The 26,073-nt window shown below is 41.3% G+C and overlaps 3 protein-coding genes across 3 annotated transcripts; all 3 read left to right on the top strand.

Annotated features, from left to right (window-relative positions):
• Positions 1-11,723: 11,723 nt before the first annotated feature.
• mgp (matrix Gla protein) lies at positions 11,724-15,181 on the top strand. Its single transcript, XM_084370846.1, has 5 exons — positions 11,724-11,793; positions 13,197-13,264; positions 13,380-13,409; positions 13,623-13,728; positions 14,026-15,181. The coding sequence occupies exons 2-5, from the start codon at positions 13,204-13,206 to the stop codon at positions 14,180-14,182; spliced, it is 354 nt and encodes a 117-aa protein (XP_084226972.1). The 5' UTR covers positions 11,724-11,793; positions 13,197-13,203; the 3' UTR covers positions 14,183-15,181.
• A 3,360-nt stretch (positions 15,182-18,541) lies between these two features.
• On the top strand, positions 18,542-20,499 carry bglap (bone gamma-carboxyglutamate (gla) protein). Its single transcript, XM_084370862.1, has 4 exons — positions 18,542-18,677; positions 18,804-18,851; positions 19,820-19,904; positions 20,089-20,499. The coding sequence occupies exons 1-4, from the start codon at positions 18,620-18,622 to the stop codon at positions 20,189-20,191; spliced, it is 294 nt and encodes a 97-aa protein (XP_084226988.1). The 5' UTR covers positions 18,542-18,619; the 3' UTR covers positions 20,192-20,499.
• Positions 20,500-23,987: 3,488 nt separating this feature from the next.
• On the top strand, positions 23,988-25,779 carry LOC311267955 (pleckstrin homology domain-containing family F member 2-like). Its single transcript, XM_084371225.1, has 2 exons — positions 23,988-24,564; positions 24,716-25,779. The coding sequence occupies exons 1-2, from the start codon at positions 24,321-24,323 to the stop codon at positions 25,306-25,308; spliced, it is 837 nt and encodes a 278-aa protein (XP_084227351.1). The 5' UTR covers positions 23,988-24,320; the 3' UTR covers positions 25,309-25,779.
• Positions 25,780-26,073: the final 294 nt, after the last annotated feature.

Below are 26,073 nucleotides of genomic sequence, written 5' to 3'. Positions count from 1 at the left end.
CCTGTACACCGCGGTGAACTACGACATCCTCCTCTGCACCCAAATCCCCGCTGTAGGCATGCAGAGCCAAGGTGGAAGCTTCACTTTAGTCCCTCACCCACTCACACTGTTTCACTGTGCAGACACACAGTAGCAAAGAAAGATGGTGTCAGAACCAGGTCCAGAACCAGGGAGAAAGAAGAGGAGGAAGAGGCAAAGAGAGAAAAGCAGTGAGGAGGAGGAGGAGGACGGACAAAGGGGAATAAAGAAGAGATGCTACAGTGAATGTTCAGACGGTGCTGAGAGAAAAGACGAGAAGAGATTAGGGAATAGCACGTTCCACCCCTCCCCAGCTACCACTGTCAGGACTAATATCTCATTACTAGTCTTAGCTGGCAGCTCTCAGGCAGTCAGGGAGAGGTCAGGAAAGCTCCAGAGAGACAGACTAACAGTGAGGCTCTCATTGAGCTTAATAGCATAAAAGTCTTGAGACATGGAAAGACTCTGAGGAACGGTCTCAAAAGAGGATCCAGAAGGAGATGCTTTCATGTTGCTAATTGTGGGAACGAAGGTAGATGTAACACTCACATGATGACTACATATTCATGTGTTGTTTAGAAAAAGAGTGGAGAAGCCAACATTAGTTAAAAATGAAGACTTCTCATGCTCATTTGTGTTTTTGTCTGTCTTACTTTCAGGGGAATGTTTGGTATTTCATTTGCTTTGGCAGGAGAGGAGAACGGATATGAGGGGGTGCAAGTTTACTGGAAACGAAGCTTTGAGTGAAGAATTATAGTATTGGCAACAGATTTTAGGCCACAAGCAGGAAAAAGAGACAAAGAGACAAAACCATAAATGAAAATAAATGAGCGGTCTTCATCAAGAATGAACTCACTCCTCCTGGATAAGAGCTACATCTTCTAAATATTTTTTTTGTGAACATTTTATGCATTCATGTTCCAAAAAAAGGGGCAATTACTACATGTATTAGCTCTTTTCCACCTGCAGGGGGCAGATGAGTCTCACTCAGCAGGTTCAGAGTTGCAGTCGCAAGCTGCAGGTGAAACTTGAGTTTGAGTTTTTAGTCAGCCTCTTGTTTCTGGGAGGGTGAAAGAGGACAGATAACTGTGGTTTCACACTGCTGTATATGTGACCATAGCTCAGCATCACACACACTTTGTGCATACCATGGTCACCTATGAATAAAAAATGTGGGTTTTGTGGGTGGTGTTGTTAGTGTGGACTTCCAATCTTTTGCACAATATTATGTGGGCTGTAGATGTTGTGGACGGAGGCTATTCTGCTAATGATGATATTTACGCCTTTCTTAACAAGGTTACAATGTGCTTGAATAAAAAAATAAAATAGATCACTATACAGATAAGTTCAAATTCAAACACACAACACCAGAACCAGTAAAATGAAATACAGTTAAAGGTGCACTTTGTGCAAGGGAAGACATTTTAATCAGAAGAAAAAGATCTTCATTGGCTGTTATTTTTTATGCCTAAACAAACTCAATAAACAAACTCTCTTTGTTTGCATGACTGAATAAACTGAATAAACAATCTGACCTTAAAGGACAACACTATGTCACACTGTTTTACTTTGTTTATATTTGGCAGACCCTGCCACCTTTCTAACTTCAAACAGTGTTCTGGGACCTTATTTTCCTCTGAGAACAGCTTGTTTATTCAGTTATAGAGAAAATAAGTATGTATTTTTTTGAATTTCTTGTGCCTCTTTAAAAATCATCAGACAACATTATGCAAATAAACCACACCAAAGCCAGTAATACCAAAACAATGAGAGAAAACATTTAAACAAGCATTGATCCCAGAAGAAAAATCAATCAATATCAAATTTCTATCTTTGAGCTCTACTTAGTTACTTTAAATCAAGTTGTTTTGTTAATGTTATGTATCTGAAAGTCCAGTGTTTATTGATGTTTTTAACTTTAACGGTTCATCAACTCATGTATCATGACTTTATGCGCGCTGGTGCCCCACCGCATGCACAGTCCACCACTGACTGAACATAACATTTCTGACGTTTCTGGGTGAGTCACGTCATTAGCATTGGTCATTGTTTAACAATTAAGACAACAACTCCTGCATTTGGCTTCACAAAACGAAGAGTGTACAGCCATGTAGCAGCTTTGTGAGGCTGCACTTGAGCTATACACTTAACTTAGCATGCTAACGTGCTCATAATGACATGGCTAGCTTGCTCGTGTTTAGTACTACAGATATGATACGTAGCATTTTCCCGATCATGTTTATAATATGAGAAGAGTAGGGGCATGACTATTATTCTGGTTAGCATAGTTTTCATTATTAACTGAAGAAACAACCACGAGTTAGCTTAAAATGTAATAAAGGTGCAATTGTTGATTTTCATTCCCAGGCCGTCAAATAACAATCTATATCTTTTTATCTTCTATTACTTCCAACCCAAAACATCTGTATTTGACGACCTCGTAATGAAACTCAACAATCAACCATCTTGAAAGTGTTATTGCACCTTTGAAGTACAAGCAGACGGTTTTCTTCAAGCCAGAAACTTAATTTTAAGAGTCTAGTGAACAGACAAGTTCTGAAATGGGTCTGTAATGAAAACTAGAAATTTAAAGTTTGATCTTAAAACTGATAAAACCTTTCATCTCATCTCCAATTAACTGGGAAGAAACAGGCTACTCAGCACTCACGATTGTGGAAATCTTTCATAGCACGTCCTGCCTCGGTCATTCGGGGATACAGCTCTTCCGACGAGGTTGTACCTTTTTTCTAGGAATGTGCTTCCCTAAAATAAAATGACAGCTGAGGCAATATGAGTCTGAATGAAGCTGAAGGGGTTGTTGGGTGCAGCCGGCTGGGCCCCGTGGCTCCCCGTCATTGTACCACTGGCTGCCTGCGTGTCACTAGTCAGTTGCAGAGGATGTGTTGGGTCACTGCTTGGCCTGTTGTGTTTGTGGCTGCATACATGTGATTATGCTGACCGCTTTTGACAACCACAAAGGCCGAGAAAAGATAGATGGCCGGGGAAGGGAAAGATCGTAAAAAAACCCGACAGATAACGAGAGGGCCACAAACACAAAGTGATGAGATGTTTTATTGTCATGTCGATAATGAGAGAGAAGGAGGGGGAGGAAGAAATAAGCAAAAGAAAAGGTCAGCAAATGTCGGTGACAAGTTAAAATTTCAGTCACAGGAAAGAAAAGGACCTAAAAAGAAAAGTGGACTGGTTGCTGGAGAGGTGCCACTTCACCTCCGAGGCACTGCCGAGGCACCGAACCCCAAACTGCCTGGAGCACTGACTATGTGGCAGCCTCGCTCTGACGTCTCGCCACGACTGATACATGTCTGTAGTGTACATGTGTGAATGTGTGTGTATTGTGTATAAGTGTACAACAACAAAATAAGAGGACTGACTTTCCCCAAGTCCATCTTCCCTGCTAGAAACCTCTGTCGCGACAGAATAAAAGATGGGCGAGGGGCAACTCTGTTTCAGTTTATGTTCTGTAATGCTGACTGGAGCCGAAGGGGAAATGTACTTTACTTCGTGAGCATGACGTTACAGAGAGGAGAGAAGAAAAGTAGAGAGTACCAGAGTCTCCTGTGAGTACTGAATTCACAGAGAGTTGCCCCAAATGTGACCACACAGACACAAACACCCTTTGTATGTGCCGTTGCTTGCTAACGTTATCTTACGGCTAGTGTACAGTAAAGTAAGCTGGCTGTAATGCAACTATACACTATTTTTCCTGCTGCCACATTCGCTGAGCTGTTGATGTATAGCACCACTGCTGATGAAAATCTATCTAATGTGACTCAGGCACAAACACTGTTTATTGTATTGTTGAGTTCACTCACCATGTTCCCTATCCCGGAAGTAGCTACCGCCGAACACATGAAACGCATCGTAACCATCGTAACATCTGGGATAATGTAAGTGTGACAGTTGAGGTTCCGGTCACTATGCCTCCAATTGATCATGTGCCCTGGCTACTTGGCCAAAGGGATGTCCCTTTGGCTGGCTGGCTGGCAAGCGTGCATGACTCTTACCCGCGAGGTGTGGGTTCAATCCCCGCCTGGGCCCTCTTCACCCTGCCACATTCTGGCGTTGTCGGCAGGATCCATGTAGCACTAGGGATGGGTCCATGGATTCCTAATGTGTGGCAGCCTGCGCAGAAGCACGAGGACGTGCTTGTGAAAAGAGGGGGAGAGATGTGACAGTTGAGCTTCCGGTCACTATGCCTCCAATTGATCATGTGCCCTGGCAACTTGGCCAAAGGGATGTCCCTTTGGCTGACTGGCAAGCGCGCATGACTCTTACCCGGGAGGTGTGGGTTCAATCCCCGCCCGGGCCCTCTTCACCTTGCCACATAAGCACACAACTCAACAAAATATATAACAAAGGTCTTGTAGTTTTAAAACATTTGAATGCAGAATTGCTACGTATTATTTTTATATATTTAACTTGTAGTCCTTCAGAATTAACATTTCATGCTAGCTAGCTAGCTAATCCTTGTCTCATTTGCGGTCTAATATACAGTAAATCCATCAAATTCAGTGCAATTGTATCGCTAGTTTCAAGCTGGCTAGCATATCGCCCATGTGAGAGGGTTTCCATAGTTTTTCATCATACGTAAGAAGACGTTTTTTGATCTAAAGTAGATAAAGTAGAAAAACGTCACGTGAAATAGGGCTAGCGCAAGTCAGGTACAGCAGCTCTTCAAGCTTCTCTCTTTCTGTTTTATCTGTAGTGGGACATTCACCAGGCATTTCTGCGCCGATGTACACCATTTCATTTGATAAAAATGTAGGGAAAACGAGGTAAATAAAGCTATCCAAGCTCGTTAGCTTGTGTGCTTAGCTCGGTCGCTAATAGGGCAATAAGTTCACAGTTTATTTTAAAGGGATATTTGCACCGTTGATTATGGTTAGAGGAACTGTCTGCAACCCATTCCTCTTTTATGGATCAGTTAATAATGCAACAGAGGAGGTTAAATAAAAGTGAAGAGTGAAACACATGTAATAAGCTATGATAGCCTTCTCCATTCTCTCTGATTCTCCATTTCATCAAAGGTCAGCATTGTCAGCACAGCTTGCTAATGGTCAAAGGCACAGATATGCCAAGTTCACCGGGGTTGAACTTAACAGGAAAATCGTCAGTAAATCCACTAATTGCAGCGATTTCACTGGAATAGTTTAGAAAATGTTTCTGTTTAAAATGCTGGTATGTCCTGGCCTTTAAACTGAAGCTCCCTGAATAGCCATATCTAATATATACATATCCATACAGTTTGCAGCCATATGTACTAGTTTAAATACTTTGGCTGTGCTAGTTCAGCTGTAAAGTTTAAGTTTAGAATCCCCCAAAAAAGAGCCGATATCAAGTCCCAGACGTTGGGCTTTGTATAATGAGCAGGAGTACGTAGCCAACAGGAAACGATGCAGAACAACAGTGGAGAGTGGCACAGCTTGGTTTAACAAATGTAGTGATGCAGGTGGCTGATAAGAGAGATAGAAAGGGGAAAGGAATGAGAGATTTTCTAAAAAGGAAGTTAGGAGGCAAAGAGAAACGTTGCATTACTGATTCTTATTTATAGATGAGCAGATTGTTGCAGTCACTGTGTTTGTGGTCATGCATAACAATCATTGTGGGTATCTTGGTCGAGGAAATTCCTCCACAGCAGATTGCACGGAGCGGAGCAATCTGCCGTGTTTTAATACATCGCCTGCCTTTCATAAACCCAGCCGCCTGCGATCGCTTATTTGTGCTGTCTGTTTGTGAATGCTGTCTGACGCAGTGCATTTACGTGTGTGTTTGTGCGTGCGTGTGTGTGTGAGATTCCTGACAGGGGTAGGTGGGAGCTGGTCGCATGCCCTGAGGGTCAGTTTGTTAGAGTTGGCACCACAGAAGAGCAGTGGGGCACCAAGGTAAACAGCACATAAAATGAAAAAGTTGGATAGTGCTCTTATGAGAAATAGAGGCAGATTATACTGAGCCGTGCAGCAAGAAACACATGTACACACACACACTTACACTCTCACATGTGCAACATCTCCTGAATTAACCCCAATTATCGACACACTGTTGACATACTTAAATCATTTAGTGTGTGTTTCAAATTTAACAGCTCACACGCTTTGGCTTTGGTCATGCACATCTTTCCCCCACACCAACCAAATCCCTGTTGTTCTCATATTTAGACAAAAAAAAAAAAAACTCTGCACAGAAGTTTATTTGTCTGTTAGCGTCTAGTGTAACCGAATCACTGAAGATTAAACCCCAAATTATGCAGGACTCAACCTGAAGCGGTTCTCTCGTACTGAGGCGACGCTTTCCTAATTGGACTTATGTGATCTCTCTGTAATAACAGGTTGGCTGCAGGAGTGAGAGATTACAGGAGATGGAGGGAGGGAGGACGAGACACAATGCAGCTGTTTGTCTTCGACAGCGTTCAGCCGGGCGTCTCTCTTCATCCCATCACCGGGATTTGAAGATTTGTTTGTGTGAGTGTGAGGAGTTATTTGAACAGGATCAGGCTTGGAACTGTGAGTGGAACACAATCCTTGCAGAGTTTGGAGGAAAGGCTCGTCCTGATGATAAGAGTGTATAAATGTTATGAATCAGTTGATTCCGCCAAATGTATTTCTCCTCAGTCATGCAAAACCAGATATTATATTACATAAAATGATCCCAGCTGTTCTCTATCAACAGCACTGGTTAGCATCCAAACCTGCACTGGTTAGCACTAAATGTACTTTGGGAAAATAAGGATCATTTTTGGCTGATGGGCAAGTTGCAAATGTACAGTAAAGAACACATCCAACATTTTGGGAAATATGCCCATTTTCAGTACAGTATGGTAAATATGAAACTATAGCTGGTTAGCCTAGCTTAATTTAAAGAAAGGCCATTATTCTGAAACCACAAAAGTCAGAAAAATGACCCACTGGATCAAAAAGTCCAGCAGTCGGTTATTCCACAAAAAAAAAAGGCAATTGCTCCGTTGTTCTGAAAATACACACTCTGGTAGCAGCAACTTTAATAGGCAACTTAACTAAGCGCCAATTTTGTATTGTATGGTATGATTTCCTGGAGTACAGAGAGGGAGTATATTTTATTGTAATGTTGAGAAATATTGTGGGATATTTGATGTGATTTCTGTACATTGTGACTTCTTTGGATCTTTTTGTCGGCCTGTGTGGCTTCTGTAGCCTACTCATGTTACAAAATGAACAGGAAGTGAGATTTCATTGTGAAGTGTCCAGTTGAGTAAACTACTACACTGCCGACTCAATACGTAAAGCAGTGTCATGTTGTCCAAGACTGAAAACGGTCTTTAAATCAACTGATGTAACTAATGTACTTTTAACCTGAGCCATGACCTTTTCCTAAACCTAACCAAACTGCAACTGTTTCACAACGTTAATGTGTTTATAATGTTTACCAATGATGTTGAAGGTCACTGAAGTGACTTTGTCCTTTCCTGCACGTCCAAACACACTTAAATAAGGTAAGGGAAAGAAACTCAAGAGAAAGTGTGTATTTTCGTAGCAATGGGCTTTTGTTTTCAAGATAACGGGCTTTCGGGCCAGTGGGACACTTTCACAGACTATTGGGATTTCACAATAAAAGGGCTGTTGGGAAAATGGAAAGTCCCCAACATAGCTAGCCTGGCTCTGTTCAAAGGTCCAAAATCCACCTACCAGAGGGGATAGTCTTGCTATTTCATAAAGTGAAATATAAGATACAGCTTCACTCCCCACCTCAACAATGTTTGTACAATCCCTCACCAGCTGCCGGCTCTAGCTACATATTTACCTACAAACATGAAAAAGATATTGATCTTCTAAACTCCAGGACAGAAAGCACAAACCGTATTTCCCAAAATGTCGAACTATTCCCACAATGCATTAGTGTTCTGGGTTTCCTCCCGTCTAGATGAAGGTTACAAAGCCAACTCCTTATTTTTTCAGCACAGTGAGCATGGAGGTGGGGTCGGGGGATGGTGGAGAGGTGATGACAGGTGAGAATGGACTACAAAGAGCTACATGATCCATGTTCACCACATGCTCAGTCTGTCTGTGTTCCCCCACATTTTGTTATCAGATGATGAAGCCAAGGAGGGAAGCCAGGGCAAATAAGACCTGACGGGAAAAACTCCTCCTCTGCCTTTCATCTCAGCTGACTTCCCGAAATGACAGATAACAAAAAAAAAGGATTCTATGTTTGTGAAATCACGCATATTTAGATCTTAATCAATAACAACAAACACAGGCATGAGGCTGCATGTGTCCTGCAGGTTGACAGTGCTATACAACACCCATAAATCCCTGTGAAGCTTTGGTTGGCGTGCATACGGCAGAAATCACAGCCGCAGGACAACAGGAGCATCAGAGGCTGAGAGGAGGAGGACAGTCCTGAGTAATGTCTGTCCTTCATCCAGTCTGGCCGGAACTGCCTCCATCCCACAGATGGAGCAGCGAGGGAAGCAGCTTCGCATCACATGATGTTTTCTATCTGAGTCACTCGCTCCTTCATGTGTCTGCTGTTTGCAAATAGAATTTTTAAAAAGGTGAATCACAGCAATGGCCGTTAAGAAAATAAGACAAAAATAGCATGACAGCTGTCTAAACTCTTTTTGGGGAGTTGTTGCTGGATCAGTGTTTGTCTGCGTTCAGTCCACTCTGACCGACTGAGCCACAGAGTAGCCCGAGGTGCACCTACTCAACCGCTGGGGGAAATACGAGCCTGTCCAGACAGGTTAGAGAAGCTGTTTTTGCAGACATTATTGGGATAGTGTACACACCTGTGGCCATGCCCTATTATGAAATTAATGTGCTTTCCTTCATTTTTTTTTTCTGTATTAATTCTGTCTGCCAGATGCTCATTCTTTCCGTTCATGTTTCTTGCAATCAGCCTGAACAGAGTCAGCCTGACGAGAGTCTGATCCAGGAAATTTTCCACTCCATGGTCGTATCATGGCCATCGCTTCCTCCTACCTGCCTCCCTTGAATTGGCCCTTTATCGCCTCCTGCTCCTGTAGTGACCTTTCTCTTCAGTTCAAGCCCTGATGTACCCTGCAGGTGCGCTCTGTTAGTCCACCATGCTCAGCACCGCCGGGCGTTTCACATCCTGTTTTCCACCTCCCTCTGTTTTTCATTTCTCATTTATCTGGGCCTCTGGCACACTCCGCTGCTCGCAAAAAAAGATGTTTCTGGCCCTCTTACGTGCATTCATAACATTTCTCAAGAGACAGATATTTTGTTTCACCGCAAAGACATGGAGAGGCTGAGGGGGTGGCTGGTCAGAACAGGACATTAACTGCATAAGAGGGAGTGAGAAAAGGGAAAAGTACTAAAGTAGCACGGAAGTGAAGAGACGGGGAAGCCCATGAGGAGAACAGAAGAAATATGACTTAAAAGATGGGCAGAGAGAGGGCATAAATAAGAGTTGGGAGGAGAAGGGTGAAAAAAACACTGTTTGACAGTTTGTTTCCATGCAATCACCCTCTCCATCTTTTCCCATTCACCCACTCCTCCCGCCAGTCTCTAAGTTTAGATTCAAGCTGCTTAACTTAAGTGAAAAATCCCCGCCACCAGTGTAAACATCAGTAAAATCTAAAGAGAAAACAGCCCCCTTGTGTTGGTATCTGCCTGTGGAAATTGCACATTGAATATCTGCGTTAGAGAACCCAACCGCTGCTTAGTGGTCCCACAGTTAACAGCCTCATATGACCACATCACTGAATAAGTCTGCGGCTCCAACGCCAAAAACATCAAGACGGCAACAACATGTGCTTTCTCTCTCTCTCACTCCAGCTGGCTCCATCTCTCTGACTTCTCCTGTATCTTATCTGTCACCGGGTTTATCTCCATCGTTATGTCTGACTTCATGTTTATCTGTCTGTCTGAGTCCTGCTGATTTCTGGCACAGCTTGTCTACCTATTCTGGTTTGTTTGCTGTTGGTGAGGGTCTGCTTTCACACAGCTATTCACAGAGTGTTTCGGGAGAGCCAAATGTGATGCGGTGTTACATAACTCTCAGATATACACCAGGGGATGTTGTTCTGAGTGACTACAGCATTGACTTTAATATACAGGAGGGGTTCTGAAGACTTTGTTTCAAGGTAGAATAACTTGCACCTCACGAATATATGTTCTTAAAGGGATAGGTACCCCAAAACACACAAATACAGATTTTCCCTCTTATCCATATTTATTTATTTATTCATCCAGATTGCTTTGGTGTGAGTTGCCGAGTTATGGAGATATCAGCCATTGAGATGCCTTCTCTTGAATATAATAGAACTAGATGGCACTCGGCTTGTGGTGCTGAAAGAGCCAAAAAAAAAAAAAGAATTCAGAAAAAAATGTTTTATGTCACTTTCCAGAAATCATGACCCAGTTACACAAGATAATCCACACCGACAACCTCCAACCACATCGCCGCAAAGAAGATAGCGTGCATCTACTCATGGACGAGAGGCATGTGCTTGTGACCATTAATGCCTCCATTAGCTAGCTAGCTTAGTTAGCTAGCCTCTATGTGTACTTCTCCCTTTTAGTAAATACCAGAAAGTAAAGTTTCTGTCTTCTGTTGCTAGAGTACCGGCAGTGATAGAGTGCCGCAGGGATGACATATTTTTGTAAGCTAACCCGGAAGTTAGCATCGCCCTGGTTCCCTCAACAAAAAGCCTACGGGGTTTTTCAATTGGATGTTGGGTTATTGAAGAAAATTAGCTCTGTGGCAAACACAAGTCATTCTCAGAAAGATAATCATCACAAATGAATACAACTTTTATGATTTTGAAGCGTAATTGCGACCCCAAGAAGTAAGACGCTAACGTCAACGTAAACGTAGCTACCGCTAAGCTTCCCACGACACTATACTATGATCAATTTACTATAAATTAATTAATATACAAGTTGTAAGTAAGGTTGAGTTCATGAGTCTATGTTTTCGGCGTCATAATGTTTAATGTCCCTGACAACTTCTGTAGTCTCATTTAGCCACTTGCAAACGCGGGGCATCAACTGACGTATTTCATGACATATATCAAAAAAGGCTTTTAAGTCCCTGTTAACCGCAAACCTTATTTCGGCATTTAACCGAAAACCCATTCAGAAAATTCCATTCCTGAGGCACTCTGGACAGGCGACTGACATGTTGTTTTATACTCAGAATCATAGAGTTTATGGTCTGTGCAGTATGAGATCACAGCTTCCATTCATGAAAGATAAAGGAATAGTCCCTCCTTCAAACAATGATCTGTGCAGTCTGCTCTCTGAAACAACAGCCAACATACCAAACTAAGTATCACTGCACATGTTTTCCAGAACATATGAGGGCCAAAAGGTGGAGTCAGTCCATGTTGTATCTGTTTGCTGGATGGTCTTTTCATATTGCAAACAGCAGCGAATATTATCATGTACCTGCTACGAAGCAGGTTTGTTGTCCCCGTGCCAACCTCCCCTCACCTTCCCTCTCTGTCTCTCTGTTTACCTCCTGCTTGTTTTCGTCTGTTCCCTCTTTATGCCTCGGTGAAGGCGTGGGAGTCGGGGGAGAGAGTGAGCTAATACCCTGGTCTGATTAAATGGTGGAAAAGAGGACTGATAGTATGAGGAGGGAGGAGATGAGGGCGAGGGCTGAGGGGAGGTGGTGGGTAGAAATGAAGGGGTGGGGGGAAGAGAGGTGAGTATATAAAAGCCTTGCTGTGAGGAATTAGGAAATATTCCTCGGGAGAGAATACACACAGAGAGATATTTTCAAGACTTCTCGCTCCATAATTATCTTTTTACGGTGAGTACATTAAAGCAAATAATCTCTTAAAACTAACAGCAGGTGAAAAGTAGACGTAGTTTACATCTTTTGAACAGGCCAAACGAGGGAAAAACTGCTGATTTAATGCATTAGCTGATGCTCTAGAGATGCATTTTTGTCATTTTTTTAGTATAATGCTGCCGTGCTTAATCCTTACAGCACAATAGGCCTACAGTACTCGTCTGTGTGTGTAAAGAGTACTTCATATGTTACCTCTGTGCTTGTCGAGCATCATGCCTGTGGCTTTTTCCAATGAGGTGGACACATTCTGCCTGCAGGGAAAATGAACCCACCGGGACCCCTGCTGAGAGTCAGACAGGCATAAACTTCATAGACACTTTTGTCAGCACCTCTCTCTCTCTCTCTCTCTCTCTCTCTCTGTCTCTCTCTCTCTCTCACTCACACACACACACACACACACATCTAAAAGTCGTCGCCAGCCTTTGGAAGTTGCTTTTCTGAACCTGGGGCCTGAGGCTCGCTGTTTCTGTGCCCAAGTCTGGGTTCAACTGAAGCCAAGATATGCCTGAGGGGCTGATGTTATGAGATCTGTGTGTGTGTATGTGTGTGTGTGTGTGTGTGTGTGTGTGTGTAAGCATAGGCCAGTAAGTTGTATGTGTGTGTGTGCGTGCGTGCGTGTGTCTGTGTTTATGTATAATGAAAGCTGCTATTGATGGGGGAGAGGAGAGCTGCTGAAACAGAATCTCGTCCAAATCCCACAAACAGTAGATGGGGTTGAAAGCTTTTCTGCAGTGCAGCCATGCAAACTAAGCACGCACGTGTGTGCACGCGTGTGTGTCAGGGGTTCTGAAAAGACATCTGGGATTGCTGTTTGTACAGGTGTCACACACCTTACCGTAGGCCACTTGTGCATGTGATTGAGAGCAGATGTGTGTGTGCAGAGCCACATGGAATACCTGTATCTTTATAATTACCACTTATCTCCCTGCGTAAGTCAACAGCTATTCTCCTATATTACAAACTAAGCCTCCAGCTATTGGATGGTGTTTGTGGACTGGCTCTGACTTCAATCCAGTGCACTGAAAGTGCCTTTAGACATTTATATTAATACATACATATATATGTATATGAATATATAAAACTTTGGTTTGTGTTTGTGCCTCCAGCGTGCCAGAATGTACAGATGTATGTATACAGGGCAGCTCATTATAGAGCAGTTCTAGCCTTCTTATGCACAAAACCACAGGAAACAGATTTAGAAAGTTTGCCACTTACAGCTTGTGGTACTTTGTTGTTTGCCCACAGTTTCACAATCTCAACCACTTTCTCTTTTTCTCTCTTCTTCTCTCGTTTTTCTTCCTCTTTCCCCTCTAACTTTGTGCTGACATGACTCACTGAAGCACCTTTCTCCTCTTTTCCAGCCCCAGGATGAGGAGCCTTCTTCAGTTTCTGGCAATCTTTGCTGCGGCCTCGGTCTGCCTCTGCTATGGTACAGATCCTCCCCGACATCCTCACTTTTAGATCATCATCATTATCCATTCATAACATGTAATATATCCGATTTACACATTTATGATTAACCCGGTTCCATGTTTTTCCCGTAGAATCTCATGAAAGCACAGAATCCATTGAAGGTGATTAAAAGTTGTCTCTCGTTCAAGGAAAAACATGCATGCACTTCTAACAAATCTGACTCAGCTTCAGTCGAACATGTATTTAATCCTCGTTTTACCCTCTGCTAACATTCCCCCACCCTTTGTTTCACCTGACTCAGATCAGTTGCACGATGGGCATGCCTGACCTGATTCAAATAAGGGCTTTTGTCTAGTAAAGTTTTGTGGTTCCAGATATGATTGTGACCCCGAACCAAGCCAACTCATTCATCACGCCGCAGAGGGGCAACGTATACAGCCCACCCAGAGGGAATGGCCTCAACCATCACAACCTCATGAGGTAAAAGACACAGCCGCAGACATGCACACATGGCACATTCCTTTATCTTGTCCATATGTAAGACCACAGAAAATGCACACTCAGGATAGAAGATAATTAAGACAAAACTTAACTAGACCATTAAACATCTGCATATGCTTCAGACATTCGCAGAGCCTGAAGCTGAGGGAAAATGCAGCAAAAGAAAGACAAAAAGTCTGTTTGTGATTACAATTCTCATCCTTGTCCTCACCATCCTCCCCTCTAACTATCTCTGTCTGCCTGAATATCCGCTCTCCCCTCCACTCTCCTCGCCAGGAGGGTGAAGTCGCCAGCGGAGAGGCGTGCAGAGGCCTGTGAGGACTACTCTGCCTGTCGCTTCTACGCCTATCACCACGGCTTCCAGCAGGCCTACCAGAGATACTTTGGCGCCCGAAATACACCTCAGAAACCAGCCGCCGTTCGCCGATACTAGAGTATCTGTCTGTCGAATGCAGAATTATCATTATCGTCTGGAAATGAATGTGCCTTCCTTCATTCCACTTATTACAACTTTTGTGTAATTTATGGAGCTGTTTCTGTGGCATCTTCTGGATGTGAAAACCCATTTTATAATCAGAGAGGCATCCAGCGTGGCTCATATGTTACAGCAGCCCATCATTATACACATATATAACTTCTTGGCTCATCTCTTGTGTAATCTCAGGATAACTTTTATCCACTATTATCACACCTGCCCAGCATTTATCAACTTTATGTGATGTTTTCCGTTCTATCCACTAACCAATACTATCCGCCCATTTATCCGGGCCAACACCGCTGTCAGTGATTATTTTCATTGCTTTCAGTTGAAAAAATAAATGTCCCTTAATTGGGTTTTGTCTTAATCCTGTTTATGCCATTTGTTTACCACATGGGTGTGCGAGAACATGTGGTATTCAGCGCCAGTGCCAATTTCACACTTAAAGGCTAGACTGACGTGGTATACCAGCTAGACAAATATGTAGTCCTTGTTTGTTTTCAGGGATTTACACAAAGGCTTGTGAGTTTATACTGATGCATCAAAGCATAAGCAGCATTTTTCTGCTTTATATACCATTAGTCAGTGGTGAAATGCAACAAAGAACATTTACACAATTTCTGTGAGAGTTATGTAACACCGCATCACATTTGGCTCTCCCGAAACACTCTGTGAATAGCTGTGTGAAAAAAACAGTCCATGTACTTTTACTGTAAATGTGATATTTCCATTGTATGCAACTCACTACTGCGATACATCTCAGAGGGAAATATTGTAATTGTTACATGACATCTTTACAATTTTTCATTCCCTTCCTGTTCCGTGAAAAAACAACAACGTGTATCTCTAAATGTGTTGATTTTGAATGTCTGTGATTAACTGAAGGATTAAGTGTTCCTTTGTGGGTTCAGAAATGTATTATACTACTACAGCTAAATAAACTAATTAAAAACCCTCTGGGATTAGCTGGAGAATGCATCATCACAAAGCTGGAAACTGTTTTACTGAGAAAAAGTTCAATGCTACAAACACATGATGTTCCCATATGATACAATATATTGCTGTACACTAAACTACCCAGCAGTATGGTAAGTAGTTAAAATTAACCAGTGTTGTAAAAGGGAACCCAAAAGTCATACCTGAATAAATGTAAAGATATAGTGTTAAAAATGACTTTGGTAAAAGTCAATGTCACCCATACGAATAGCACTTGAGTTAAAGTTGTAACATATCTGATAGTAAATGTACATAAGAATCAAAAGTACAAGTAAAATTATACACATATTTACACAATGTGCTACTCTGATGCAGCAGACAATCTGCAAAGTAACTAGTAACTAAAGTTCAAACAAACGTAATGGAGTATAAAGAACAATATTTGCCTCCAGATTCAAGTAGAATGAAAGTATAAAGTAGCAGAAAATGGAAATACGTAAATGAACTACAAGAACCTCAAAATTGGACTTAAGTACAACACCTGAGTAAATGTACTTAGTTACAGTCCATAACTGAAATTAGCTCAACCTTAAACATCTACAGCAGTAAAATGTAACATACACATTAGTGCAGCAGTAATATTGATCCAAAAACAGGGAACACTTGACAGACTTGCCCAATGAATAATTTTACTTTTGTTACTGATTACTGATACTGATTTTATGTCCATACTTTTACTTTAGAAAGGTGTTAAATGCAGGACTTTTACTTGTAGTGTAGTATTTAATAGAATTTAATAAGGGACACAGCATTTTGAGTAGTTACTAGGGGACGAACTAGTAACCAATGAGGAACTATCTGCTAGTAAACTATTAACTAATGATTTACTCCAAATCTGATTTTATAGAGTTACTAATGACTAACGAATGAAACGAATGAAAAATTAGTGAGGATACGAAAGGGAAAAGGACACTTGTTCTCTAATGGACAGGTACTCATAAAGTAATGATTCAGACCTCAACAACCACTCAAGACCACGTTACTTGAAGGGGAACAAGTAATAGTACGATAATGATGAGGTAATGAGGGATGACTTAGTATTTACTCAGTATTATGTATGACTACTCGGGTTGAACACAAACAGTAACTAATCTTTAAGTAATTAGTAATGAATTAGTTGTTACTGGTTTTGTGCTGTTCACCAGCTGGTAAGAGTTAATCACAAACCACTGACGAAACACCATGACGAAAGTGGTCAGTATGATCAAGACACTGATATTAATGACTTCATTATTAACTAATGATTCTTTCATGTAGGATCTCCAGGTCTGCCCTCCAGTTATTAATTATTATCTATGATTAAAGTCCTCAATAGGAATAATCATGGAAGTACTTGTTAACTATTCTCTAATTATCAAGTTGTTCTTCATTTGTTTCTCACTCATTTATTTATAACTAATCATTATCTACTCATTAACTAATGTTAACTATCAGTTAGTGCATTCCTCATTTATTAAGTGAGAAATCTGTATACTTCTTCCACCACTGCCATTGGCTATGATTGCATAGTCCAGTGGTTGTCGGTAGATGATAAATGGGGTGGGAAAGAAGAAAAAATGTTCTATTGCACAGATCTCCATTAATTTGTATATATATACACTTGTTTGAGACCCAAAGCGACTGAAGAGGAAATGTGGTGGAGCTGCTGACAACTTACAGACATCTGAAACAGCCTGAAGTAAACACACCTGTAAGCCAAATAGCTTCAGACACACTGGTTTCAAAATGTTTGACTTTAAAAGCCTATCATACGTGTTCAATTTTAAATCTGTATATGCAAAATAACTGGAAACTATATTTGTCAAATACATAGCAGAGTAAAAAGTACAATATTTAACTCTGAAAAGTGCATTGAGTTTGTATCCACCTCTGGCCTGTTGAGGGATTAAACAAGAACACTTATCACTGGAAGCACACAATTGCTGCTGATTTCATTATGTAGTCGAGATCTGGTTTTCTGTAATGTGTGAAGGAATCTGAGCGATGCACCACACATCTGTGTATCAGTGTCCTCACTGCTGCAGACAGTCACACAAAAAGGACAGGTCAGCACATTGTAGATGTCAGCATGGCACAGTCCTCATGTTGGATGCTTGTTTTCCTATGCAGCCACAAGGCCGCAAATGTGCACAATTAAAGTTGTCCTGAGGTTGAATCCTTGATGTCTGTCCTTGAAATAAGACAAGGCACCAGCATTGACCCAGACGGTGAAATTACACACCATATAATACCGTCAGGACCGGTCCAGAATCTAAATATCCAGTCAAAAAAAGCAACAAGAAGAGCAGGAGACATTTTCATATCATAAATTAAACAAGATTAAAGGATTGGTTTAGGAAATTTAACAGTACAGTTTAACTGTAATTTAGTATCAACATTACGAGAATTTAGCCCTTACTAATAAACCAAGCAAATACAAAATAATTAAAAAAGATGACAGAAACACAGTTTCAGTGTTGTGTTGTGTTTTAATTAAGATGAAATGACATGTTCCACTCTGCTCTGGTAGCTCTCCGCCACTTTATTGGCAAACCACCCACTTGTTTTTGTAAAAATATCTTCCCACATTTTAAAATTACCCTCCTACTAATCTTCAAACACTCTGGGTTTGTTTCTAAATGTTGCTTTTCTTTATGAAGGAAATCACTGCGGCCTGCAATAAAAGAGAGAGGCCTCAGATTAAAATCATGTCACATGCTGTGGGACGGTGGTTTCTCCCTTTCAGTTTGCATTACACAGTTTTCTCTACCTCATGCTCTTATTGACCTACGTGTAAAAGTCTGTGGTTGCGCTGTAAAACTCTGACCTCTCCAGGCTGCAGGCTGGCATTGCATTCCTAAGATTTCATCTAACTTTTTATTTGTATCACTTAAAACTCACAGGAAGTATTCTGGTGTTATTTTAGCGTTGCATGCATTTTTTTACTGCTTTTTCTTCGTCTTTGCACAAGATGTAGAAGACGGAACATGCAAGCAATGATTCACAAGGACAATCTGGTGTCTGGTGTAAAATATTTTTCATTGAAACACATCCCAGTCTCTGATATTTATGGCTGTGAGTCGCCCACATTTGTTGTCTCATCACCTATGCTTTAAAACAAATACCCTCCTTTTGGAAGCATTCTGTGTGTGTGTCCATTGATGCAAACGCACATATAAAATCAGTAGTTGTATACATGATGTTTGTGGAGGTGTGTATCTCTGCATCTGTGTGGGAGTGTGATACATGATTCCTTAACCAATCACATGCCCATGTCACAGTGAGGGCCACATCTATAAAGCGAGTGTGTATTTATGTATATATATGTGTAAGAGAAAGAGAAGGAGAGGAGTGACAGAGCTGGAAGTCCGACTTATTGCTTGGTATAATACAGACGGTAAAGAAAGAAGCTGAAAGATGAAGACTCTGGCCATCCTGGTTCTCTGCTCCCTGGCAGTCATCTGTCTGACCTCAGGTAGGAACTGCACAGCAGTGTTTATTAGAAAAGCTCTTCATTAAAACAGTTGTAGAAGTTGCATCAAAAGGAAGGAAGAGGAAAAGGAACAAAAGAAATCATCATTATTCATATTTTTTCCCTCAGATGCCTCCACTGGCTCCCAGCCTGCCAGTGACAACCCTGCTGATGAGGGTAAGACCATGATTTTTGACTATATCATCAGTGTTACATTAAAGGGGCACTATGTAGTTTTGGAGAGGAAATTCAAACTCAGAATTTAAATATTTACAATATTAATTAGTAATAATACAAACGAAATATTTATTTTATCCATATATGAACAAACAAGCTGTTCTCAGAGGAAAATAAGGTCCCCAGAACACTTTCTGAAGCTAGAAGATGGCAGGGTCTGCCAAATACAAACAAAGTAAAACAGTATGAAACTGTGTTGTCCTTTAAGGTCAGTTTGTTTTATTGGTTTGTTTAGGCAGAAGAACATCACCCAATGAAGATCTTTCTCTTCTGATGAAAGTTTCCTCCCCAAAACTACATAGTGCACCTTTAATCTGAGTCCATTTAACTCAACTTTAAATACTGAACTTGAAGATTGGTTAGAAAATGTCCAAAGGTTTTCAGATGCTGCCTCTATTAAGGAAACTTTTAAGTGTTGCTGAAACAGTCTCAACTTAAATCTGATCCCTCTGTTTGACCTACATAAGCAAACGAGACCATCAGTGAGCACACTGGCTGTTTCTGTAGAATTGTTATAGATATCCTTGCTATTTTTATGGCTGAGTGCAGAGGATGAATTGAGGGCTCTCACAGTAGTCTGGTAGCACAGCACTAATACAAAGTTTACTTTGTTTCACCATCGTCATCTTTTGTCCAAAAGATGTTGCCAAAATCAAAAAATGTAAGTTCCTGATTATTAGATTATAATTATTAACCCAATATTTTGTTTAATACCAATCTGAAAAACAGGCTTGTTACTTTAGTTTTTGATGCATCTGAGGGATATCATTGTACTTCAGTGTGTACTTTTGCCACCTCTGCTAATTGAAACTGGAATTTTCCACATGCATTTGGTTTTGGTTGTTTGATAGACATCTTGTGTGTTTACACAATGAGACAAAGTTGAATTTAATGTGCATGATGTGCAGGTATGTTCGTGGAGAGGGATCAGGCCTCCTCAGTGGTGAGACAGAAGAGAGCAGCTGGACAGTTGTCCCTGACTCAGCTGGAGAGGTATTTCAAATCCCCTTTTATACTCACATCACCTATAAGATGACCTATTAGATCAAACAGCATGTACAGTATGTGTACTGATGTGTCTGATGTCCTCATAGTGTTGCTGGGTGATCTCTTGAGACAAACATTGATTATAGTGTTGCCGCTCTGTGATCAACCCTCTTCCTCTCTCTCCACTCAGCCTGAGAGAAGTGTGTGAGGCCAACCTGGCTTGTGAGGACATGATGGACACCGAGGGAATAATTGCTGCCTACACCGCCTACTACGGACCAATCCCCTACTAGAAGCCAAACCACGACAACTGATGGCTCATAACAGCTATCTTTTATTATCATTATTATTAGGATTATCACCTTTGAGCTCTACTTTTTTCTTTATAGTTAAGCCCAAAAGCATGAGAAAAGATTTCCAAAGCATGTACAGATTAAAAAGTGTGAGATGTGGGGGGTAAAGATGGAAGCAGACGTGTGCGAGTGGAGCAGGAGGAATAATATCTTCATGTGAATTTATTTTTCCATCCAATGTGATTCGATAATTTCTCCTTACCTGTAGAGTAGTGTGCTGAAATGTAATAAAGACAAATGAAACTCTGCTGTGTGTTTGCTCAATCTGATCCTGGATGACTGAACACAATATTTACTCTCTAACTTCCTGCTTTGACAAGCTGTGGCCACTAGATGTCCCTGCTGTGACATCCAGTGATGTGAAGAGTCCTTCAGCAGTTGCAGAGAATGAGTGTGTCATGCATACAGCCATGGGCTTACAAGACACCACAATTCATACAATAAATAGCCAATCCATAGTGCATTGTATACTTTTTCAAACAATACAGTTTTACAGTTAGGACTCACTTTTCACTTCCCACAGCTCACATAATCTGTTTTCTTGAACTGTGCAACTTACTGTAGCATCTTTGGCTTCCAGATGAAAGTGAAGTGTGATTCAGGGCACATGTGTCTTTAATTTCCATGTTTTCCAAAAAAGTCAATGAAAGCTTACTCTTAATAGTCATATTTCTCTGCACTACTCACAGCAGAAGCCACCAATGAAGTCACAAGTCGGATTAAGAACAACTTGGCGATGTCAGTCTAGCTGATGTTAAAATAAGTGGATTAGTCATAGTTGGATGTGTGTCACAGACACAGCTGGAGAAGGCCTTATGAATAACTGTGTATTGAAATGAAATATGTACGGAGCTTACTGGTCTGAAAAATGAAGCCAGTGCTGATGTGTGTGCATCTCTTCCTTGTATGACGATTCGATATGCATCAAGATACAATGGCTCCGATATCATTCAGGGACGATACATTCTTAATAGGGAACAATTGCCTATTCAGTCTGATACAGTTCTTAACATTTGTTTACCATAGTCATTTATTTTCCATCATAATTTTAAAAAAGCCATTTCTTTAAAAGTGACGGTACTTCCCTGGGAAGTATGTCTGCTATATACTTCATGAAAGACTGAAGTGAGTGTCACCATCGTGCTACCGATCCAGCTAAAATCCTAATGTCTTCCAACCTTTATACTTAATGATGCACTGCAAACCACGTCAGCGCTGTCGGACATGTTGTTTTTGTTTATCCCTTGCATGCATGGATCCCACTGCAATGGAGGCGGTGCAGTGATGTAACTCTCAAAGAAGTAACGCAAGAGTCTTGCTCTAAGCTTTAAATTTGAATATGAGATATGAGATTTGGTGACACTGTGCAGAGCAGTGCTCCCAGCAGGGAGCATCTCCACTGGTTTCACAAAGAAGTCAGATTGTACGTAAGCTTATGGGGAAATGACCCCACTTCTCACTCGATTTAATACCTCAGTAAACAGCTTCCTAACGAGATTATGGTCTCAATTGCTAGTTTGAAGTCTTCTTCAACACGGCGTGATATTCATTTGGTAAATTATGATCCCATTTGCAGCAAAATAGATGAGCGTCTATGGCCTTAGTTGTTGAAGTGTCTCCTGCAACGTTGGCGCTAGTCAGCCCTTTTCAGCGGCTTTTTGGCCAATTGAGCATTATTGATGGAGGATAATATACGATGGATGCAAGTAGATTTTAAGAGTTGGTTGAAGGACAGAGAGATGTGTGGAACAAGATCTGTTCTGTTCCTTTTTTAATCAGAACTCTTGCTGGACAAAGTGTTCATGGATCATCAGTTACCCAGAGAGGCCTTTTGTTCCTAAACCCATTCAGTGCAGACACAACTCGCTTGTGTGTAGATATATTTGTGGTAAATGTGGAGATGAGTTGTGCAGTGGCAGAAACTGTGGGGAAGAACCCAAGTGTTATCAGAGTGTTAGCTGTCCACAGAGATGGACAGAGTGTCCGAGAAGGCTAAGGAATGAGGATGCAGCTACAAAGGAAAAGATTCAAGAAGTTGAAGTTTACAGTCAGTGCTCTAAAGTATCCAGTCAGACAAGTCTATCATGAACTGTATCTCAGATGAAACTCCTTCCTTGTCCCAAATCACTGTATCTTCTGTCTCTTTACCAATGTAGTGTGACAGATAACAGAGAAAAAGAAACAGTGATAAGATTAGCATGATATAACAACTGTCAACAAAACACAAACTAATAAGACTAGCTACAGCTTGCAGACTGTTAGTTTAGCTTAGCTTAGCTTAGCACAAACACTGGACACAGGGGGAAACAGCAGGTACACATCTAACTTTGCTGTTTCACTTGTAACCTCCAGTAAACAGTGAATTGTAGTTCATGCCAGACTATTTCTTGGATGAAAGCCAACGACCTGGAGCCTCCACTGGTTTGCACACTTTGTTTGCGACACGTTAATTAGTCCGCTTTAGATGGGCTGGTTGGTTTATTTTGTCACCTTTGCACCTGTTTCCAGTCCTTATACTAAGTTATCCGTTTCCATAACCGGATGAAATCCTACACTGTGAACCAGCACTTGTGTTCAGCCAGCATTTCCCCCTTGGAGTTCCCCTTACATTTTGCCATGGGCATGTTTGCCAGACATTGTATAATAGTCTCACTGGTGACCAGAAAGTGATGATGACAGAAGACATGCAGCTGTTTTTTTAGGCTGGTTTCACACTGTGCTTATGCTCTGGTTAGGTTTAAAAAACAACACAGTTAGGGTCAGGAAAACATCATGGTTTTACTCAAAATACCAGTTTTGGTCGCTATGAAAATGGTCACAAATGTCTGCATGTCTCCTTATATCCTTAAATATCCGGTGATGTGACTCAATCTGTGGTTGGCCGTTTGGCAGTCACCCCCTCCACCTCCTGATGTGAATGGTGGCTAATAAGCAAATAATGTGAGCGTGATATGCCACGTTTGGTACAAACATCAACCTGGGACGTGTCTGTGGTTAACTGCTCACATTGTATCCTGGAAACTGGCCATTATATCCACATTGGTCCAGATGGAAGTAGGCTATTTCAATAACTTCTGGACTTGAACTTTGGTACTGACATTCATGTTCCCTTCAGGATGGATTGTAATAGCTTTGGTGATCCTCTGACTTTTCATATATGGCCATAATCAGCTCAAACCTGCTGGCATGATGACAAGATCTTTCCCATCGGCCTCAGCTGTAATTTAACGTTAATGCTAAACTACTCTTGTAAGCATGATCAACATTCTCCCTGCTCAATATGAGCATGTTAGCATTGACACTGAGGCATTTTAGCATGGCAATGTCAGCACTGAGCTCAATGTTCTGCTGTAGCTTTACGTACAGGCTCACAGCTGCTAGTCTAGCTTTAGACTCTTACAGGAGTAGTAAGTATGTCATAAAAAGCAGTGTGCAAGATTCAACATATTACAAATAAAGTGAACTTAAAGCATCAAAAAGTACTCATGAAGAGCAGCCTATTAGTGTTTTTTTTATTATATTACTGGATCATTATTGTGAATGCATTAATGAAAGTCATCATTTTAATGTTCTTTTTGATTGAGGTGATGCTTTATATGCTGTTGTTTAATCTACAATAATGTACTGTATTATACAAGCTGATCATATGCTTTGTATGGAAATACATTTTCCAAAAATTAAACTAGCAACTGTATCTGTATTAATAGAGACAAAAATGCAGTGTTTTCCTCTGAAATGTAGCACAGTAGAAGCATTAAGTAGGTGGCTATAAAAATGCCAATACACTAGTTAAGCACAGGTATGTCAAAAAAGTACCTAACTAAGTTTCACGTCATTACTTTCTCTGAATTTGCAGACAAAGAAAGATCTAAATGTGTTGCATGGTGCTTCCCCATGCCTCTCCCTCTCTCTGACTTCTCGTATAACGTGTTTGTTGTCAGTCTATATTTGGAAAGTCCCACTTTGCGTCATCAGACAAAAAGGCCTTATAAAAATCCACTCCTCCTGCTGCAGAGGGCACTTTGTTCATGTGTGATCCCAGTGCTCAGACGGGTATAAGGTCACCGCGATGGACCTGTTGACATTTAACAAGGAGAACTGTGAGCGGATCAAGGCAGTGGAGAGCTCGTTTCGTGCATCAGGGAGGCCTCTGTCCAAACCAGGTCGGGTTCTGATAGGACAGGGCCGCCTGATGAAGCGGGGCCGTCGGAAGCCACAGCCGAAGGTTTTCTTCCTCTTCAACGATGTGCTGGTGTACGGCAGCATCATTGTGAACGGCCACTGGCACAAAAATATGAAGATCATCCCTCTAGGTGAGCAGCTCATCTACCTCATCTCTTCAAACCACCTTTTATCCATAAAATATGATCCAATTTCACCACAGTCAGTGATAACAAAAGTTGCCTAATTCTGTATGATGATTTTTGCATTGTTTTCATTATGCCATCCTCACTGTCGTTTCAGAGGACATCCAGTTGGAGGACATGGAGGACGGTGTGGAACTGAAGAACCAATGGCTGATCCGTACACCATGCAAGTCCTTCTTCGTGTCTGCCCCGTCAGTGGGGGAGAAGCAGGCCTGGATGGAGCACATCGAAGACAACCGGTTGAGCCTGCTGCAGGGCGGCAGCCGCCAACCTGGCTCCACCTTTGCTGTGACCTGGATCCCAGACCAAGCCGCCTATAAGTGCATGCGCTGTTTCAAAAACTTATCACCGACCAAACGTCGACACCACTGCCGAAAATGCGGCTTTTTGGTGTGCCATTCCTGCTCCAAAGACAAAGTGGTGATTGACCACATCCATCCAACTAAGAAACTGAGGGTCTGCAAGTTGTGCAACTCCAGGGACAAGATAGATGAAAGGTCTCGTCTGAGGGGGGACAGCACTGGACAAGAAAACTTAGAGGAGGAAGATGTGGTAGCATCCAGTGAAGAGGAGGAGGCAGAGGGGATAATCGAGGACTTCCCTGAAAGCAGCTGGCTGGACTCTCGCACGGGCACATGGGGAAACGAGGACATCTATGATTATCCAAGACCAATGCATCTGCGACAGTAGAAAAACATGACCGCATCAGGACTGCTGTTCAGTCTAACCGCTCCTCCACATGTGACCTTTCTCCCCTTTTTGTCTCCACCAGTGTATTATATGGAGATAGATCTGGTGGTAATTGTTGTCAATACCACCTATGTGTTGTTGTTGTGGTTGTTTACTAAACTTTAACTATGAATCATCAAATCACAATATGATCGCTTTTTGTCACGCAGACATAACTGATGTTTTTCAGCATTAACCATCATACTAAACTATTATGTTATAACAAAGAGTGTTGGACTGTTGAATGGATTCAGACCAGTTAAATGCAATAAGCATGGTGGTAGTCTAGTGAGAACTGCTGTCATTACTGTTTTTTACACTGTGCACTTGTAAAAAAAAAAAAAAAAAAAAAAATGCTGTGAAGTAGTCCCAATGTACAAAAAGAGTTTATTCATTCCTGAGAGTGTCACTGGCTGTTTTCATGTGAAAAAATATTTGCACTAAATATCTGTTGCTATGTACATTTTGCTTCGAAATGATAAATGAACAATAAAGCACTTGCAAAACAGGTAAAGGTTTTCTGATGCAGTAATTTGAGTACTGAGGCTGACATTAATGAATTGTGGAAATGATATAGGCTAAATGAAAAAAATATTTGTGAAATAATTCAGGAAATTAGTAAAGCACAACTTGTTGCATAAAATGTTATATCTATCTTCCTAGTTCCATAATCATAGGCTTCTATAAAACTTCCTTCATACATAGAATAACATTTTTATTTCAAAA

The sequence above is a fragment of the Pagrus pagrus genome (genome assembly GCF_965226575.1).
Source record: "Pagrus pagrus genome assembly, chromosome: 13".
Lineage (NCBI taxonomy): Eukaryota > Metazoa > Chordata > Actinopteri > Spariformes > Sparidae > Pagrus > Pagrus pagrus.
Note: the sequence above shows the minus strand (reverse complement) of the source record. Positions and strands in the feature narration are given on the sequence as shown.